This window comes from Mus caroli, chromosome 6 (genome assembly GCF_900094665.2).
Source record: "Mus caroli chromosome 6, CAROLI_EIJ_v1.1, whole genome shotgun sequence".
Taxonomy (NCBI): domain Eukaryota; kingdom Metazoa; phylum Chordata; class Mammalia; order Rodentia; family Muridae; genus Mus; species Mus caroli.
The window spans coordinates 144763649-144782408 of NC_034575.1; the positions used below are offsets into that span (position 1 = coordinate 144763649).

General features: G+C 41.6%; 2 protein-coding genes and 1 pseudogene across 15 annotated transcripts in view; all 3 read left to right on the forward strand.

The window, feature by feature from the left end:
* Ppfibp1 (PPFIA binding protein 1) overlaps nt 1-11727 on the forward strand; it is a 136780-nt gene extending 125053 nt beyond the window's left edge. For all 14 annotated transcript variants that reach the window (XM_029478953.1, XM_029478961.1, XM_021164015.2 and 11 more), the window contains 9 exons: nt 1008-1158; nt 1849-1960; nt 2065-2153; nt 5180-5302; nt 5820-5945; nt 6954-7142; nt 9225-9401; nt 9747-9812; nt 9995-11727. In XM_029478953.1, coding sequence (XP_029334813.1) covers nt 1008-1158; nt 1849-1960; nt 2065-2153; nt 5180-5302; nt 5820-5945; nt 6954-7142; nt 9225-9401; nt 9747-9812; nt 9995-10081 — 1120 coding nt within the window. In that variant the 3' untranslated portion in view covers nt 10082-11727. The remainder of the gene's footprint in view (nt 1-1007; nt 1159-1848; nt 1961-2064; nt 2154-5179; nt 5303-5819; nt 5946-6953; nt 7143-9224; nt 9402-9746; nt 9813-9994) is intronic.
* Nucleotides 7312-8476, forward strand: LOC110296449 (annotated as a pseudogene).
* Nucleotides 11728-11818: 91 nt separating the features above from the next.
* On the forward strand, nt 11819-13186 carry Rep15 (RAB15 effector protein). Its single transcript, XM_021165895.2, has one exon. It carries the CDS (start codon nt 12360-12362, stop codon nt 13050-13052), a length of 693 nt encoding a protein of 230 aa, XP_021021554.1. The 5' UTR covers nt 11819-12359; the 3' UTR covers nt 13053-13186.
* The last annotated feature ends 5574 nt before the right edge of the window (nt 13187-18760 follow it).

An 18760-nucleotide genomic window follows, 5' to 3' on the forward strand; every position in this document is an offset into this window, starting at 1 on the left:
GGGTTTGGAGCTAACCATCCTGACCTCCTGAGCACAAGAGGGCGGGGTTGGCAAACATACAGAACAAGGTGTTGAATGCAGAGCCTTTTAAAGAGTAATCAGCTGGGAACACAGACTCCCACACAGGCGGAGCCCTGGACACGGGTTTCATCAAGAAGTTCCCTTTGGCCTTCAGATAACAGATGTTCCCACTTGCCATATGTCTCCTTAAGTACAATAAAGAACTCCCTTGTGCTATTAAAAAAAAGTTTTTGTCATGCACACACAATGTAAATTAATATTTTTTAAAAAAATTAGCCATGTCACTTTGAAAATTTTTTCAAGCAGCAAGGCTGTGTAAGAAAAAGAAAATAGAAACTTCACTTGGAGTGTTCGTTCCTGTACTTAGCAGGGGCATATTATCTCCTCAGTGGTTCTCTGCTAGAGAGCGACCATAATTCTGCTGCAATGAATTCACAGTGCACTTGAATTTCTTTCTGCCAAGCAGTATTTTCAGTTTGGGAGTCAGCTCTTGGGATAGTTTCTTTGAATGTGGAAAACATAACTTACATAGTTATGTAAGTTAACTGGGTTGCTTCAGGTCTCCTGGTAGGCCAGCAGCCTTGGCTGTAGCAGACCACCTGTGGGGCCTTCCAACTGGGGGCTCTTCACAGAGGCAGAGAAGCTGCTGATCTGTTGCCCTGGCTGCAGTAGATCTTCTGGGAGGCCGCTAAAGACTGTAGGGTCTTTAGTGGAGCAGTTGTACAACGGCTCTGAGTGCACCTGATCCTCAGCTCATCTTTGTGTTTTTCCGTAGAGAGTGTTCTCAGTCACTCCTGTTGGTCCTTTCACAATTTCTTTTGAATTGAAAACAGGGATTTTAGAAAGTAACTTTCCAATCTCGAACTGAAAATTAGGTTTTTCTTGGTTAAATGTTTGTTGCTAGGGAATTTCCATATTGATTATATGCACAGTTGCTCAGTACTGACTATACACTGCAAGACTGGGCTGTTTCTCATTTCCTACAGTGACCTGGATATGCCATTTGCCAAATGGACCAAGGAGCAGGTGTGTAGCTGGCTGGCAGAGCAAGGCTTGGGGTCCTACCTGAGTTCTGGCAAGCACTGGATTATATCTGGCCAGACGCTTTTGCAGGCTTCTCAGCAAGATCTGGAGAAGGTAACTGTTCCCATTCTCCTGTACATATTAAGAAGAGGGGGATGTGCATGTATACCTGGAAATGTAGCTCAGGGGTAGTGCGCTTGTCTGACGTGCGAGACCCCAGGGCTCAATCCCCAGCCACACCTACCCTCAACCAGAGTATTGATGTAGGATCCTTTATTATCCTGAAACAGAGCAGGCTGAGGGGACCCCGTCATGAAAAGCATTAGCTTATGTAATTATATAGGTGCTATAGTGAATAGACTTCATAAAATGGATATGGTTCATACATCTCAGTCATTTTGTAAACAAATACATTGACATATCTTTTTAATATAATATTTGCAATTCAACTTCACAAAAGAATACTTTATATATTTTATGTTGTAATTATCAAACATTGTACACAAAATAGAAGTCAGATCCCATTACGCATTCAACAGTTTCTTTCTTACAAATAAAATGAATCCCTAGGCAGTGTCTAACATTCCACTCAGCCCATTGTGGTAGACTTGGGCCTTTTCTTCAGCAATGCTGTATTGGCCTGAGGTTCATGCTATAATTCAATATAGACTGGGTTATTAGCCTGAGGTAGTGTTCTTACTCAAAACAGGGCTGGTCTTGAAGGGAAGCTTCCTGGTGGACGGTTCTTTGCTGGTGGATCCAGCCCTGATGGACAGAATTCTAAGGCTCTGTTTATTGTTTCAGGAACTTGGCATCAAGCATTCACTGCATCGCAAGAAGCTCCAGCTGGCCCTGCAGGCCCTGGGATCTGAAGAAGAAACCAACTATGGGAAGCTAGACTTCAACTGGGTTACTAGTAAGAGGCCTTTATGCATGAAGAAGAATAAACATTGTCATATTTTCTCCTTGACAGTTAGGCAAGTTCATAGCTTGATAACAGCACTGGCTTTTCTCCTTTAGGATGGCTGGATGATATTGGCCTCCCTCAGTACAAGACCCAGTTTGATGAAGGGCGGGTGGACGGTCGAATGCTGCACTACATGACTGTGGTTAGTAGATCTCTGTTGGGGTGTTTCCTGTAAAGTGATGTTGTAGCAGTTGGTACAGCTCTGAGATAATTAGAAACTTAAGCCAGGCAAAACTATATTTAGCCTAAGCTATCTAGAGGACTAAGGTAGTCAACAAGGTGAATTCTGAAGTATACACGTGGATGTTTGCATTTTATGGCGTGTGAGTTCTGTCATAGAATTGCTACTAGATAGAAAGGGTCGCAGCCCTGGTCATTTCTACATCACGAGTTCCAGAGTTATGCAGCTCTAGTTTGCCCTGGTGTGCACAAGGACCAGCCTCCTCCCTTGCCTTCCTTCGCACAGCTGTTCCCTGAAATCCTCTTCACATCAGTCCTGAGGGCAGGGGCTGCAGGGTTAAAGGAGGCGGGAGGCTGAACTTGCACTGCTCCCTTCTCTACTGGATGTTCCCAGGCTTCCAGCCAGCAAGTAGGAAGACCGTTCTTATGTATAACAGCATGGGAGATGGCTGCCAGGAGAGCCTTGTTCTGGATTCCACAGTGTGATTAATGTTTTATAGAAGATACTTTTATTTAAAGAACATGTTGTCAGGTAGGGAGCCCCATAGGTGTTTTCTTTGTTAAGTAAGGGGAAGGTTTAACCTGCTAATTCCATAAAAAATTTTTTTTCATTGTGAAAGGAACTTGGAGCTGAGTTCATGGGATTTGTATTCTTTTATCATTGAGCCAAAGTACTTGCAAGCTTGGCGGGGACATCATGTAACCTTGCATGAGTGACCATAATGAGCTTGGCATAGTTTATAGCTGCTGTCTTTTTTAAGAACCACATTTATGGATTCTCAGTAACTCTTTAATACTATTACATCTCCATTCTTAAGACTAAGAGACAAGGAGCTGAGAAGTTGGGGAATGTAACCAGGTGTCCATGGTTACTAAGTAGCAGGAAGTCATAGAGACTTTGAACCTAGGCTAGTTCCAGGTCCTTCTTTGCAAAGCACACTATTCCACCTGGGACAAATACAGTGACATTTGACCTGCTTCTGCCCATGTCCATGGGATGGTGGGTCAGATGTCCCTAGAGAATGTGAGCAACCTCAACTCAAAAATCACAGGAAGCACACGTAAGACCTGCATGCCCGAAAGACATTGAGTGACCCTGGAAAGAGTGACCTGTGATTCCTAAAAGGAAAGTCCCTGTTAGGATTCGGTTCCCTGGGTTGGCTCCAGGAACAGAAGAAGGATCTTAGTAGGAAACTGGCAAAAACCAGGAAGTAAAAAACCAGTTTGGGAGCCCGTGAGATGGCTGAACAGATAAAAGTGCTTGCCATGCTAGCTTGACAGCATGAGTTCTATTCCTGTGACCCATGCCAAGATGGAAGGTGAGGCCTGAGGCCACGGAGTTGTCCTCTGACCGCCGTGTGTGTGTGTGTGTGTGTGTGTGTGTGTGTGTGTGTGTGTGTGAGAGAGAGAGAGAGAGAGACAGAGAGAGAGAGACAGAGAGAGGGGGGGGTGAGAGAGAGCTTTGTACATGTGTGTGAACTTGGTGCATGGGGGGAAGACAGAGAGAGAGAGAGAGAGAGAGAGGAAGAAGAAGAGGAGGAAGAGGAGGAGAGGAGAACAGAGTTTGGTGTGTGTGTGTGTGTTTTCCTCCACACACGCCATACACATGAACTAATGAAAACAATAAGCCTTAAAATTGGCAAAAGCTGAATAGAGTCTATACTAATTTTATTTGTGTTTCTTAATTTTGATGTGTGCCATAGTTTCATAAGATGTGAATATCAGGAGAAACTATGAAATACACACATAATTCTACACTGCCTAGAAGCCCTTAAGTCTAAAATCATTTTAAAATAAACCATGTGTTTATTTATTTGCTATTTTTTAAAAATAAGATCTCACTGTGTCGCTCTGGCTGTCCTGGAACTCTCTATATAGACCAGGCTGGCCTCAAACTCACAGAGATCTGCCTGCCTCTGCCTCCCTATTGCTGGGATTAAAGGCGTGAGCCAGAATGCCCAGACTTAAAAAGGGTTTCAAATGAAAGTAATCCTTGTTAAAAAAAAAAATCTTTCAAATATATTTCAGAAGTAATTAACATTTTATTTATATTGGAAACAGTACACATTTAGATGTTTCTTAATCTGATAGACTTTAATTAAATGAAAGTAGCCTATAATGAAGTGTTTGGAATGAGTATCTCAGTCTTAGATCAAAATGTTAATTGATTTTTCTAATGTATTGTAAGATGCTAATTTTAATAAGCTAATCCTACAAAAAAGTAGGAAATAATATTGCTTGTTAGCCCCAAGAATAAACTACTATTTTTTTTTACTCTTAAAAATATTTTTATAGAAAGTTAATTTCTTTTATTTATTTTTTCCCCAAGAAATATGTTATTAGTCACAGTGTACTGTGTACCTGCATGGGTAGCCTCTGCTTATTTTCTGGGTGTGTTGATAAGATTTCTCTCGGCACTGCCCTGACATCACTTACTGCTGAGATATTTGTTTAGGTGTGTGGGGCATGGTTGAAATTGCTCCCGGTACCCTCAGACTGCCCAGTGTTTCCTTGAAGACATTTATTGGTGATGTGTTGAAACAGAAGTCTCCATTTCTTCTCTCTTTTACTATTACCCAAACCCTTATACTGAGGGACATAATTGTTTTCAACATTGGTCACCAAGTCTGCTAGGTGAAGCAGTAACCCCGATCATGGGACCTTGCAGGCCAGGAAAGCTGACAGAAGTGTGCTGAGACCACAGAAGGTCTTGGCGGCTGACCTTCATGCGGGGCAGGGTCTAATGATACTATTGTATCAGAACACCTGGACGAGTGATAAAGATTTGTTAGATTTTGGGGAACAATATGAATTTGAGGTTCTAGAGAGGGATTTGTTGAGAACAGAAAAGGAGTTCTGTTATGAAATGAAAACTGAAATCACAAGCAGAGTGATTGCGCTCTCATGGCAGAGTTGTAAGATTCTCCAGGGCGCCCCCTCCCCCCTGCTGTGGGCCAGCACAGTGAACTCCTCATTTCTCCTTTGCAGGATGACCTACTGTCTCTGAAGGTTGTCAGTGTGCTGCACCATCTCAGTATCAAAAGGGCCATCCAAGTCCTGAGGATCAATAACTTTGAGCCAAACTGTCTAAGGAGGCGGCCGTCTGATGAGGTAGCATCTCCGATAACAAGCTTGCACATGTGAACTTGACAGTCCATGTGTGGAAAACTTGGAGCCATTTTCTCTTGGAAACTGTAGAAAGAGCTGGTTTCCTCAGAGCTCAGATCCAGACTCACTGACTTCGGGACTTTCCTACGTCCCTCCCTTTTGTACCCACAAAGCTTCCACTGTGTAACTGAAGCCAAAAGTTGTTTTCTGCTTACTCTTGCTCCCTCCTGTTCACAGACTATACTTTTTCCTGCCACCTCAATCCACGGAGTAAAATGTCACTGTAAATATTTCCTTTACCTTTTCTTACTGCTGCATAAGAAAGCTGGAATCTGTGGCATATGTTCTTTCAAAGAGCAGTCAAATTAGCAAACACTTGTTTGGCCTTTCCTTTGAACACTTCACAGGACACCAGATAGTATGCTCCATGGGCCAGGCCTGTTAGACTGCGTGTGCAGCTTCAGTATCAAGGGTCCTGTCATCAGCACCTAAAGTGTACAGTATGTGTTTGTTTCCACAGAATAGCATCACCCCATCTGAGGTTCAGCAGTGGACCAATCATCGTGTGATGGAGTGGCTTCGCTCGGTGGACTTGGCAGAATATGCCCCCAATCTCAGAGGCAGTGGTGTCCATGGAGGGCTCATGGTAAAGCTCTTTCAGTTTGAAATTGACTGCTTGGTTGGTTGGTTTCCTTTAGTCTAAAGGGTGAGCAGTCTTGGTCTGAAATCTGCATTGCTTTAAAATCTGTAAACTTTTGTTTCCATGTCACAAGTAGAATATTCTATACCCAGCCATGATAGAATGGCTTTGTGTGCTAGAAGAATTGCATCAAGTCACCATGTTGTGCCTATGAAACATAAGTGAATCTATGTTGGGACTTGGATTCTACCCCCAAAATTAAATCTCACTTCATGCTGATATTCCAAACTCTGAACGCCGGTTCCAAGCATTGCAGCAAAGGACACTCACTGTACATCCGCTTGTTTTCAATAATCCTGGTAACCCCAGCCCTCCCAGGGTGTTCCCTGGATTTCACTTGCAGAGCAGTTTTAGTGTCTTTCCTTAAATTAGGCTTAAACCCATTTCTTTTTTATTGTTCCTCACCACTGAGTAACATCCAGCCATCTCTCATGTGATCCTGGTCTTAAACTCCTGCATGTGTGTGGACAGTATTTCTGCACACCAGTGTTCCATGAGCACTTGCTTTCAGAGGCAGCATTCCAAATGGAGCTGTGCTGCTGCTATCCCCTGAAGCCTGGGTTACCCATGCCTCTCTCGGGCACAGTGATATGTGAATAAAAATCAAAGTTCAGACTGGAGAGACAGCCAAAACACAGCTGCTCTCCAGGAATTGGGTTTAGTTCTCAGTACCCACATGGTGGCAATAACAATCTTTAACTCCTGTTCCACGGCATCTGAGACCTTCTTCTGGCCTCCATGGGCACTACTGTACACACTCGGTACACATACATACACACATGTAGGCAAACACTTTTACACATAAAAAAATTATTTTTTAAAAAAAAGAAAATCCATACCCTGGGCTGGGGCATTGGGAATTACCCACGTAAGCAATTTTTGCAGTGTGAAGTACCTCCATTTCAACCCTGTATAAGCTATGATACTTTTTACCAATCCCAATTTTTCTTACAGGTTCTTGAGCCTCGTTTTAATGTAGAAACTATGGCCCAGTTACTAAACATTCCACCAAATAAAACCTTGTTGCGCAGACATTTGGCAACCCATTTCAACCTTCTGATTGGTGCAGAGGCCCAGCACCAGAAGCGAGATGCCATGGAGTTACCAGATTATGTACTGCTAACAGCCACTGCCAAAGTGAAGGTTGGTTCAGGATTTTGGCATTTAATCATTGTCCGAGGTTTGCAAAGGCCCCATTATTCCACTTTCTAAGATGTACTCAGTTTTATTAATGAGTTTAAAATATCTGTATGTACACATATCTATAAATTTCAAGACCAATTAAGGGATTGCATGTTTGAAAGTTTCTGCTGAAGTCATTTGTGTTATTAGAGTCGAAAAAGATGTGGTCAGCTTCTGTTGTCAGTGTATTTTGCCAATGCTGAGAACTCTGACATGAGTCCAGTCTGCCACTGCAATGTTTTTGCTTTTCCCATTGGTAAATATGTGTAAGAGGAGGAGTTAGGATGAAAATAAGTGAGTAGAGAACACATACCTTGCAGGCTTGTGGTCTGCGCTTGACCCCAGTGCTACTGACAAGCAAATGGACCAACAAGAAGGCTTAGATCCTGAGCACACCTTAGCTCCTGTGGTTTCTAAGTCAGAAAAATCTTAAGAACAGAGCCAAATCTCCTCCAGCCGGTGGGTAGCTACGATCATGGTGGTCAAGCTGTGTGGTTTCAGCTAGTGCAAGATTTACTCAGGGCACTGGCAGCGATACACCAGGATTCATAGGAAGGTTTTCGGGTTTCTTAGTGTAAAATGTGAGTCAGCATTCCTTTCCAAAAGAAATGCTCTGCAGATAAACCAGTGTATCCTCTATAAAAGAAGCCATAAAAGAGGATAATTGGAAAAAATTCAAATGAAAAGCATCTGCTATGCAGATTCATACAGGCCATCGTTGGCGCATCACCTGAGGATGTAAAGGCCAAGAGGAATCAGAAACCAGAAGTTAGGATGCTCAGAGAGAGCAGGCTGTCAGGGCTGTCAAGGAAGTAAAGAAGGCTAAGCAGGCATCAAAAGAAGACAGCAAGGGCTGCTACCAACATCTCACAAAGGCTGCACCTGAACAAGAGATTGTGAAGGTTGTTGCTCTGCGGGTCGGTGGAAAATGCTAATTTAATAGATCAGAATTTTAAATGAAGATCCATCTTTAACTCAAAAAGGAAGAGAGTCAAAACTAGAGGTTGTGATACCTGCCTGTAATCCCAGCATGCAAGAGTCTGAGGCAGGAAGACTGCAAATTCAAAGATGGTCTGAGCTATATATTACATCCCATGGGTGGTTTTTACTTGCCAAGGTTTGAGGCTTGTGCCAAATTCAGATCCCCTCTTCCTTCTTTTGAGATACTCCCACATCAACTTATCTGTGTATTATTTTCACTTCCTTAATGTGAAGACAATTAATTAATTCTCCCAGAAATGTATGCTGAGCTCTCTTTTCGTTGTTACCCTGTCTGCCTTTTTAGCCTTCTCCTGGGGGACTGTGTACTGATTACAATGACATTTCTCTCCTAAAGATCAGTGGACTCTTTCTCTCCAAGGGTGTGAATTCTTTTCCACTCACCAGTCCTACTATTAAGGAGAACAGGCAAATGAAGAAATCCCAGCTTTACTACCTGCCTTCTCTTCCTGTCTGTCTCCTTCCCTCTTCTCCAACTTGGGGTGGAACCTAGGCTCTTAATCATATTAATCCAGTGCTCTAAAATTGTTTGGTACACCCCAGTCTGCCCCTTCTTTTTAGTTTTTTTATTTTTATTTTATTTTTTAATTATGAGTCATGCCCTTGTTAAGCTGCCCAGGCAGTATTTAAGCCTGTGGCTCTCATGCCTCAGCTACTGAGTAGCTGCAGTTGCAGGCAGGCCCGTGCCACAAAGGCCCAGTGAGGACCACTGGCTTTCACTGATCTTAGACTGAATAGTTTTGCAAAATTTGGCTCATCCCTGAGAGGAGTTCGATTGCATTAAATCCTGTCTAATCCAAACAAAGGACTTTGACATGTCCAGCCTGTGGCATAACGGTGAGATTGACCTTTTGAGAGTTACATCAAGACAATTTGTGATATTTGGGTGTGCTGATACTATGTCTGGGGTGCTTGTGGCTTTCCCGTGATAATTTGGTCATTGATGTTGCTTCCCCTGTGTGGTGAGGTGAATAATTATCTTATAGGTGTAATTAGTCCTTTGTTATAGGGATTTTATCCTATTGTATTTGTTTGCTTTTAAAGCCAAAGAAGCTGACCTTTAGCAACTTTGGGAACCTGAGGAAGAAGAAACACGAAGATGGAGAGGAATATGTTTGTCCGATGGAGCTAGGCCAGGCATCGGGTAGCTCCCAGAAGGGGTTTAGACCTGGCTTGGACATGCGCCTGTATGAAGAGGATGATTTGGATCGGTTAGAGCAGGTAAGGTGCCCACAGTCATGCAGACACTGCTTGGAAGCCTTGCACCCTGTCACTGAGGAAGGGTGCTGCCTTCATGTGCCTGAAAATAAAAAGAGCAAAGTACCCTGAATAGCTGCAGATTCCTGTGTGCTTCCAGGCGCTGTCCTCAGCACCTGACGTACATTATTGTTGGTGCTGACTTGAGACCTTAAAAGTGTTGCGGTAGGGAAGCTGAGGCACGGAGTCACTCTTGTTCCTGCTGCATTCGATGCTGTGTACATTCTTTCTGTTTAGACTGTCATTCAGTTATCTGTACTCTTGAAATTGTACAAATGAGCTTGTCACACTGTGGTCTGTTCATGGCAGATGGAAGATTCAGAAGGGACGGTGAGACAGATAGGTGCATTTTCTGAAGGCATCAACAATCTCACGGTGAGTGTGTACAATGAGTGTGTGCAGTGAGTGTGTGCAGTGAGTGAGTGTGTACAGTGAATGTGTGCAGTGAGTTACAAATGTTATTCTAACAACACCTAAAGCCACAAACACCTCCTTGCATGTTGGAGGCATGTGCTAAGTTCGGGACTCTGTGTAACTCCATGTCCCTTGTTTTTCAGCACATGTTAAAGGAAGATGACATGTTTAAGGATTTTGCTGCCCGCTCCCCGAGTGCCAGCATCACAGATGAAGACTCCAACGTTTGAGCAGAGCACCTGGGCAAATGCCAGGAGCACAGATGTCATTTTCTAACTTTGTTTCTCAGATAGTGAATGCAGCAGGTGACAGGTTGTGCATTGTTTATTGTTTGGTCTTCTGCTCACTCAGAAGGAGAACTGTCACACGGGAATGGTGCCAATTCTGAGGATACTGAGAAAAAAGACACTGGTGAACGGAAGTGCGCTTGCTCTGCCTCTATTTAATGTAAAGTCTGTGACATACGTTGCATTTACGGTTGGGTGTTTACCAGAGTGCTTCGCTCACATCCCCAGGAGGGAGGATCTGGCCACATCAGTGTTCACTGCAGCCATCTGAGCGGAATGAGCTGCTCCCCAGAGCCAAGACCACCATGCCAACAGCACCTCCACTTGCCTCTCACTGTCTTATTTTTATATATTTTTCTAAATACGTGTATATATACAGTATACAGAAAGCAGAACCTTTATTTTGTAACACAAGGATCAAAAGATCATATTAAAACGAAGAAACCCCAATATTTCAATGATCATATACCAGCTGGTTCTTGAAGATACCAGAGTCCAATTTTTTTTCCACTGCTGAATTTTAACAGTGTTACCCATTCAGGCTAAATTCTACTTGATAAACTTCTTTGGTTCTCACAAAAATTGCTGAGCAGTTTAGAACTTGAACTTTAATCTTGACTCCATTTGCTTTATAATGAAGAATTTTAAGGTATTACCACATCAACTTGAAGCCTTTAGATGCACTCATATCCCATCAGAAAAGGTTTTGTTAGAATGACTTTGGAAAAACAAAAAACCAAACAGAACCTTTACATCTTAAGTTTCTTTCTCTTTTTCCTTTGCTAAACTCATCATTATGTTGAACTAAGGAGTCCACCTTGCCATGTCGACTGTACCTTACACTCAGACTGTCAGCTGATGGGGCTTCATATTATCTCAATCAGAACCCAGCTATTTTAAAGCTGTAGAACGTTTTCTAATGGCTATCCTGTCCAACAGCATGTTGCTCATGTTTTCTGTCACACAGGGCCCAAAGGCTTTTTGTAAAGAAGATAGAAAGCTACAAAGCAGCTGTTGAGTGGTGTGTGTCTATGAGTGTTTTTAGCAGGGTTGGAGACAATCTACTTTTCATTCAGGGCTACTCTAAATGAGATCCCCTGTGTTCTGGACAGGAGCTTAGACACTGGGGGACAGGTGGACAGGTCACTTTACAGTGATAGATCTGGTGATAGCTATTTCCAAATGTCAGCAGTATGCCTTTTTTATGCTCTGCAGGTTATAAAGCTGTTCATTGTGAACCTTGTAACACTGCTGGTTATTTCTAATTGAATTATCAGATGCTAACAGGGGTTTTCTTTGAATGCTCCCATTCATGATTTCATGACAATATTGGCTTCTTCCTGTATTGGGGTTTTAGTTTAACATGAATAAATACCACCATTTGAAAAGCTCAGTTTGTTATTAGAACCTGGTTAAAATACCAGCAGACTGTTACAGATGCCAAATATTCTTTATCAAGGACAATGTAACAACTGATGATATGTGATAAAGTTAAAAACTTTTGATTATATATTTTATTTACTAAAGTATTATGCAAAGTTTGCATTACCTCATGAGAGGAAATAAAGTCAATTGGTAATTGCCTTGTGTATTTGTCATTGTTTCTTTGTTCAGAAAAACAAAGTCTTCATTTCTGGTGGAAACAGTAACTGATTTTTGTTTGTAAACTTGCACGTTTGATTGAGTTTTTTTAAATCAGACAAATTGAGATCTCTGCTTAAGAAGTACGTATAAAAGGAAATGCCAACAACCCGCCTGGGGAAGGAAGGGTCAGAACAGATGCGTCAAAAAAGGGGAACAGAAGAGACACAAGCTTGGAGACATTGGTTGGAGAATGTAGGATTCTAACCCATACATTCACATGCTGGTTTTATTTTGACTAGTTTTTAGAAACAGGAGCCACATCCAGGAAGAGACCAAATGTAGCTGTACATAACCTGGAGTACAACAGGTGTTTTGTGTGAAATTGTCATCTGTCACTTGGCAAGCATCAGGAATCTGTGAGCACAACACACCCAGTTGACAAACGGGGCCCTCCCTCACATGTTTGTCTAGCCTCGGGTCTATATGGCTAGCCATATCAAGGAAGCTGTGGCATTAGAAAGCTGGTGGTGGCTTTAACAGATGTGGCTTTGCTGAAGAAAATCTGTGAGAAAGAGGCAGTTCCCGGTGACATTCACGTGCTGGATAGCTAGGAGCAGCACTTACTGGGTGTGAGAAAATGGGGCAAAAGGCTTCACAGCAGGTAGCTCCAAAGGACAACCAGGAGGTTCTTGCCATGTGTGAGGTGGTCAGTGCGGCTATTTCCCACGCAGCACAGAAGCTGAAGGAGTACCTCGGGTTTGAGTATCCACTGAGCAGACTCTGCCTTGCAGCGAGTTCACTGACTGAGGTCTTCCTTGTCCACTTCGTTACCTTCTGCCAGGAAAGGGGAGCGGATGAGTGGCTCACCACCACCAAGATGACCAAGCACCAGGCCTGGCTGTTTGGAGCAGACTGGATTTGGACCTTCTGGGGACCTGATAAGCAAATACGGCTTCAGGTGGCAGTGCAGACTCTGAGGATGGCTTCGCTCCCTCTGACGGACCCAAAATCCTGTGAGTCAAGGGGAGAGGAGTCTTGGAAAAAAGGCAGATTTGACAAGCTGGAAGAGTTCTGTAACTTGGTAGGAGAGGACTGCCTGGGTCTGGTTATCATCTTCGGTGTGCCTGGAGAACCTAAGGCCATCAGAGGCGTTGTCCTGGAGAATGTCAGAAACGGGATGATGGAGAGCCAGCTGCCAGGACGCAAGGCTGTGGAGCAGTTTGTGCTGGAAACAAAGGATTGTGTCTCCATCAAAGAGCTGCTAGGGAACTGTCTGAGTAAAAGAGATGGGCTGAGTGACATGGGCAGGGTTTACATCCGCATCCTCTAAACTGGGCACGTTGCTGTGACTGGCCTGTGAGACAGAACAGGAGGACAATTCCCCAACACAGGGCTATCCACCCCCTACATTGACCGAAAGTGATCATCTGGGTTAAAACTTGCTGGTGTCACAGTTACGGAAAAGAAGAGAAAAGAAAAGGAAAAAGAAAAGAAAAAATAGCTGTTGCTGTGTCTTGGGAAATGTTACTTTGGGTTTTGTTTATTCAAAACTGAAAACCGGGAGAGAAAATGATAAATTATACATAAAGTTTGATTTGGAAAAAGAAAGTTGTCTTTGAACTCATCTCCTAGTCACAAGCATAAAATGTTACTGCTGTTGTAAGGCGAGCAACTGTTCATGAGGTGTGGTGAGGGTGCCAGTTTTGGTTCAGGACTCCTAAAGAAAACTTCCCACTGCTGCTGACCTTCTGAGCCCTCCCTCCACAATTGCTTCTTCCCAGCAACTCCACAAATAAAGGACTTTCAAAGTATTTAACATAGGGTTCAACTGGGTGTTAGCTATACCATGAGTTACTGAGTCACCGGTGAAATATGTGTATTCGCAGTAAGGAATGTATTTTCAAACACAATGGTCATATTTTCTAAAATGTCTTCTTGGGACTTAACAATATAAAGAGCAATTGCCACTATTTACTGACCTCGTGTTGGGCCCAGTGCTTTAAATATATTATTATAATTTGCACATGAGGCTCTATTAAGAAGTAGGTATTTGTTGCTATTTGTCTACGATGTGTGTCATTCCCAAGTCATGAGCTGTTAACAAAAAGCCAAGTCTCCACTTATGGCTCCAACTCTTCCAACAATACATAAGCGAGTTGGCACAAAGATGTTCACCTGTGAGGAAGCTGGCTGTTGTTTGTCTCTGCCTCACTCCTGCTCTCACTCTGTGCTGCCCTTCCTAGTCTGTTCCCTAGTGTGGAACCCTTGCTGAAACGTGGACCATGCTGATGTGGTCTCGCAGTGCTGTAATCCTAGCCCTGGGGGAGGCTGAGGTAGAATGGCTGTGAATTTGAAGCCCAACCCGGGTTAACTGTCGAACTCTGGGTTAGCAAGGACTACCCAGTGGAACTTGTCTTCAAACAACATGGACCAAATCTCTACATACCTAACCCTCCCCCCCCCAAAAAAGGGGGGTGGCTTCTCATAGCCTTGATCCTCTCTGTATTTGGGAATCTAGGGCTCTTGCAAGGCTGGATGATGACATCATAGACAAGATGGTAGCAGGTGGCATACTGGATGGCCGTTTAAGCAGTACATTTGATGTTATGATCTGTGTCACTGGAACTTCTCTGTTCTACATCACTTATTTAGAAAGGCTCATTGTATAGAAAGGCTCATTGCAGGCCATTGAGTCTATACAGGACCACTGACATGTCACGGTTGCTGAGGATGGGATGAGGTCAAATCTGAAGCCAATGCTTCCCCATTTCCACTCACTTATCCTGGAGCTGGTTTTTCTCTGGTTGCACGTTCCACCCTCTATTGATCCCAGCCCTTGCAACCTAGTCTAGGGCTCTGTCATCTAGTTACAAATACCTAGTGGGCTACCAATAATGCCTATCTAATTGGCTCTCCTCTGTGACTCCATCTGTCCTCTCCAGGCCATTGTCACTTCCCTGGATACTTTGAAAATCCCTTTTGCTTTGTCTCACCCCTGCCCTAAAGAATCGTGTATAACTACTTTTTCTTTAGTTAAACCTCTGGGATATGCCATTTGATTTCTTCTAGATTCCTAATGCCTCCAAGTTTTTCCATTCAAAGGGTAAGGGAATAGGAAAGGTGTGATTCGTACTTCCACTCTGGAGGCTGGAGGCAGGAGAATTCCCATAAATTCATATCTAGCCTGGGATACAGTCTCAAAAGCAAACAAAACAAACATGGCAATACCTATCTTGTAGTGCTGCTATTGGCTATCTGAAATCCAATCTTCAGTGTTGAGCACTTACTCAAGTCCACTGCATCCTTCCCTACCCAGCACACAGGATGCGCACGAACAGAGATAGATGTTACTTCAGTATGGGCAGAGCCTAAAGAAAGAGCCTGCTCCTGTCTTCTGTCCACTGAGCCTTGGATTCAAATGTGAATACACAGACAAGTTCTGGAGAAAGCAGGGGAAGAATTTCTGTAATCCCTATGGCATCTCCTTGCTGCAAGAAAGAATTGAGTACACAGCTTTCTTTGCCTTGCTTTTCCATCTTTGAAACATGTATTCAGCCTGAAGCTCTCTCCTTAATGAAGTTAGAATAATGAAGAGTGAGAAGACAGTCCTATCCTGGAAATTGGCATGAGATGCAGTGTTTAATATTGTAGTAAATGAATATCAATATACACGATTACTTATCAATTTAACTTTAAACAAAGATAGGGCTGAGGATATGGCTCTGGTAGAGTGCTTGCCTAACACCTGTACAAAGTGTTCATCTACTAGTACTGTAAAATAAGAACATTAAAGAATATGGAATACCGATAGAGACCTCCATTTCCCCTCTTGGTTGGCACAGTATTTGTTATGGTTAATCACAAATTATTAACTTAGCTGGATTTAAAATTGCTAAGAAAATATACCTCTGGATGTGGTTGCGAGTTTGGAAGACCCACGGTGAGTATGGGCAGCACCATCTCATGGGCTGGGGCCTTAGACTGAATAAGGAAGAAAGAGTGAGCAGAGCATCTATGACTGCTTTCTGACTGTGGAGGCTGTTCACCACAGCCTCAAGATCCTATTGCCATGATGCACTGTACCCTCAGACTGAGCTAAAATGAGCTCCTTTATTCTTGAAGTTCTTCAGCCAAGCATTTAGTCACACCATTGGGAAGAGAAACTATTGCAGTGTTTATCAGCATAAGATATACATCGGGCAGTGGTGGTGCACGCCTTTAATCCCAGCACTTGGGAGGCAGGGGCAGGCGGATTTCTGAGTTTGAGGCCAGCCCGGTGTGCAGTGAGTTCCAGGACAACCAAGGCTACACAGAGAAACCCTGTCTCAAAAAAAAAAAAAAAAAAAAAAGATATACATCAGCTTTGGCCTTGTGTCCAATGAGCATGTTTTGTTTGTTTGTTTGTTTTTAAAGAAAGGTTTAATGTAAATTGATAGGCTTATTCACAAATTATTGCTGAATGTCTATTGGACAAAGGCCTGTTTTATGCCCTATCAACCCAAGTATGCAAAGAATGAAGTCCCCATTCTTGGGGGTTTTCTATCTTATGGTGGATGGTACAATAAATATATATTCAGTGCATCTTTAGATACTTCCAAGGATTCTGTAAAGAGAAGGTATGAAGAAGGCTAGTGAGATGGCTCAGTTGGTACTGGGTTATTTTTGAGGCAGGATCTCAGTACATAATGTGCAGTCTAGTGTAGTCTTTCTGCCTCAATCTTTGAAATTCTGGATATCCCTTCCCTCTAAACAAACAAAAAAACAACATGGAGCAGTGGTAAAGGTACTTGCTTCCAAGTACCTTTACCAAGCTGACAATCTGGGTGACTTTCTTAATTAAAAAAAAAAACAACAAGTATAAACAAATTAAACACAAATAAAGCTTTTAAAAATTAATGCTCAAAGATACCTAGATTAATTGGCTAACACTTCAGAGTGAGGCCAAGATTTATTTTTAAAGCTCTTGAGGTGGTTTTAGTGTTCAGTCAAGGTTGAGACCCATATTTTCTTTCTTTTCTTTTCTTTTCTTTTTTTCTTTCCTTTCCTTTCCTTTCCTTTCTTTTTTCCCTTTTTTCTTAATTGTTTTATTATTTAAATGAATTGTATACATCAAACATATTAATAATATTGAGTATTTTGAGAATCAAGTAATACATAAAAAACTTGTTCAACTTTTATATTCATATCCTTTCATACCCTAAAAATATCATTAATGAATATTTAATATTATCCTTAACTGAGGATTCTATATCTAATATTGAATACTAAATTGTTTTACAACATAAAAAAAAAACATTCTTTTGGATTAAGCATAGTAAAACAGCATAAAATAGTAAAAATAAATCATTAAGAAATATATTCAAAAGCTCTTGTATGATTCTACCTAACATGGTAGGAGACTATTTAAAATGCATCATATACCTGTGTACAGTGTCTAACAATCAGTTTACTTAAAAGATTATCAGTGTTTCTAGGCGAGAAGTTATTTTATCAGTAAATATATTTTAAACATTTTAAGATAGCAAAAACTCTTTGAAGTTAAACATTAAGAAAATGCTAATTTCAAGCACAGTGAGAAAAATTATTAATAATATTTCCATGATGTTTGTAGAATATGATTTTAATATTTTCAACTGTTAATATTCAACAAACAGAATAATTATTTTAAGATATAGTTTGCTATTATTTCTCCCTCTTCATTTCTGATTTTATTAATTTGGATACTGTCTCTGTGCCTTCTGGTTGGTTTGGTTATGGGTTTATCTATCTTGTTGATTTTCTCAAAGAACCAGCACCTGGTTTGGTTGATTCTTTGTATAGTTCTTTTTGTTTCTATTTGGTTTAATTCTTTCCTGCTTTCTACTCCTCTTGGGTGTGTTTGCTTCATTTTGTTCCAGAGCTTTCAGGTGTGCTGTTAAGCTGCTAGTGTTAGCTCTCTTCAGTTTCTTATGAGTTTTCCTCTTACCATTGCTTTAATTGTGTCCCATAAGTTTTGGTATGATGTGTCTTCATTTTCATTAAATTCTAAAAAGCCTTTAATTTCTTTCTTTCTTTCTTGACCAAGTTATCCTTGAGTAAAGAGTTGTTCAACTTCCTTGTGTATGTGTGCTTTCCATTGTTTTTGTTGGTATTTAAGACCAGCCTTAATCCCTGTTGATTTGATAGGGTGTATGGGATTATTTCATTCTTCTTATATCTGTTGAGGCCTGATTTATGACCAATTATATGGTCAGTTTTGGAGAAGGTACTGTAAGGTACTGAGAAGAAGGTATATTCTTTTGTTTTGGGATGAAATGTTCTATAAATATCTGTTAGATACTTTTGGTTCATAACTTCTATTAGTTTCACTGTCTCTGTTTAGTTTCTGTTTCCATGATCTGCTCATTGCTGAGAGTGGGGAGTTGAAGTCTTCCACTATTATTGTGTGGGGTGTGATGTGTGCTTTGAGCTTTAGTAAAGTTTCTTTTACGAATGTGGGTGGCCTTGCATTTGGAGCATAGATATTCAAAATTGAGAGTTCATCTTGGTAGATTTTTCCTTTGACCAGTATGAAGTATCCTTCCTTATCTTTTGTGATAACTTTTGGTTGAAAGTTGATTTTATTCGATATTAGAATGGCTACTCCAGCTTGTTTCCTGGGACCATTTGCTTGGAAAATTGTTTTCCAATCTTTTACTATGAAGTAGTGTCTGTCTTTGTCACTGAGGTGTGTTTCATGCATTCAGCAAAATGCTGGGTCCTGTTTATATATCCACTCTGTTAGTCTGTCTTTTTTGAGGGAATTGAGTCCACTGATGTTAAGAGATATTAAGGAAAAGTGATTGTTGCTTCCTGTTATTTTTGTTGTGAGAGGTGGAATTATGTTTGTGTAGCTATCTTCTTTTGGGTTTGTTGAAAGATTACTTTCTTGCTTTTTTTAGGGTGTAGTTTTCCTCCTTGTGTTGGTGTTTTCCATCTATTATCTTTGTAGAGCTGGATTTATGGAAAGATACTGTCTTAGTCAGGGTTTCTATTCCTGCACAAACATCATGACCAAGA

Coding starts and splice junctions, on each gene's coding strand:
- Rep15 (XM_021165895.2), top strand. CDS start 12,360: ATGGGGCAAAAGGCTTCACAGCAGGTAGCTCCAAAGGACAACCAGGAG.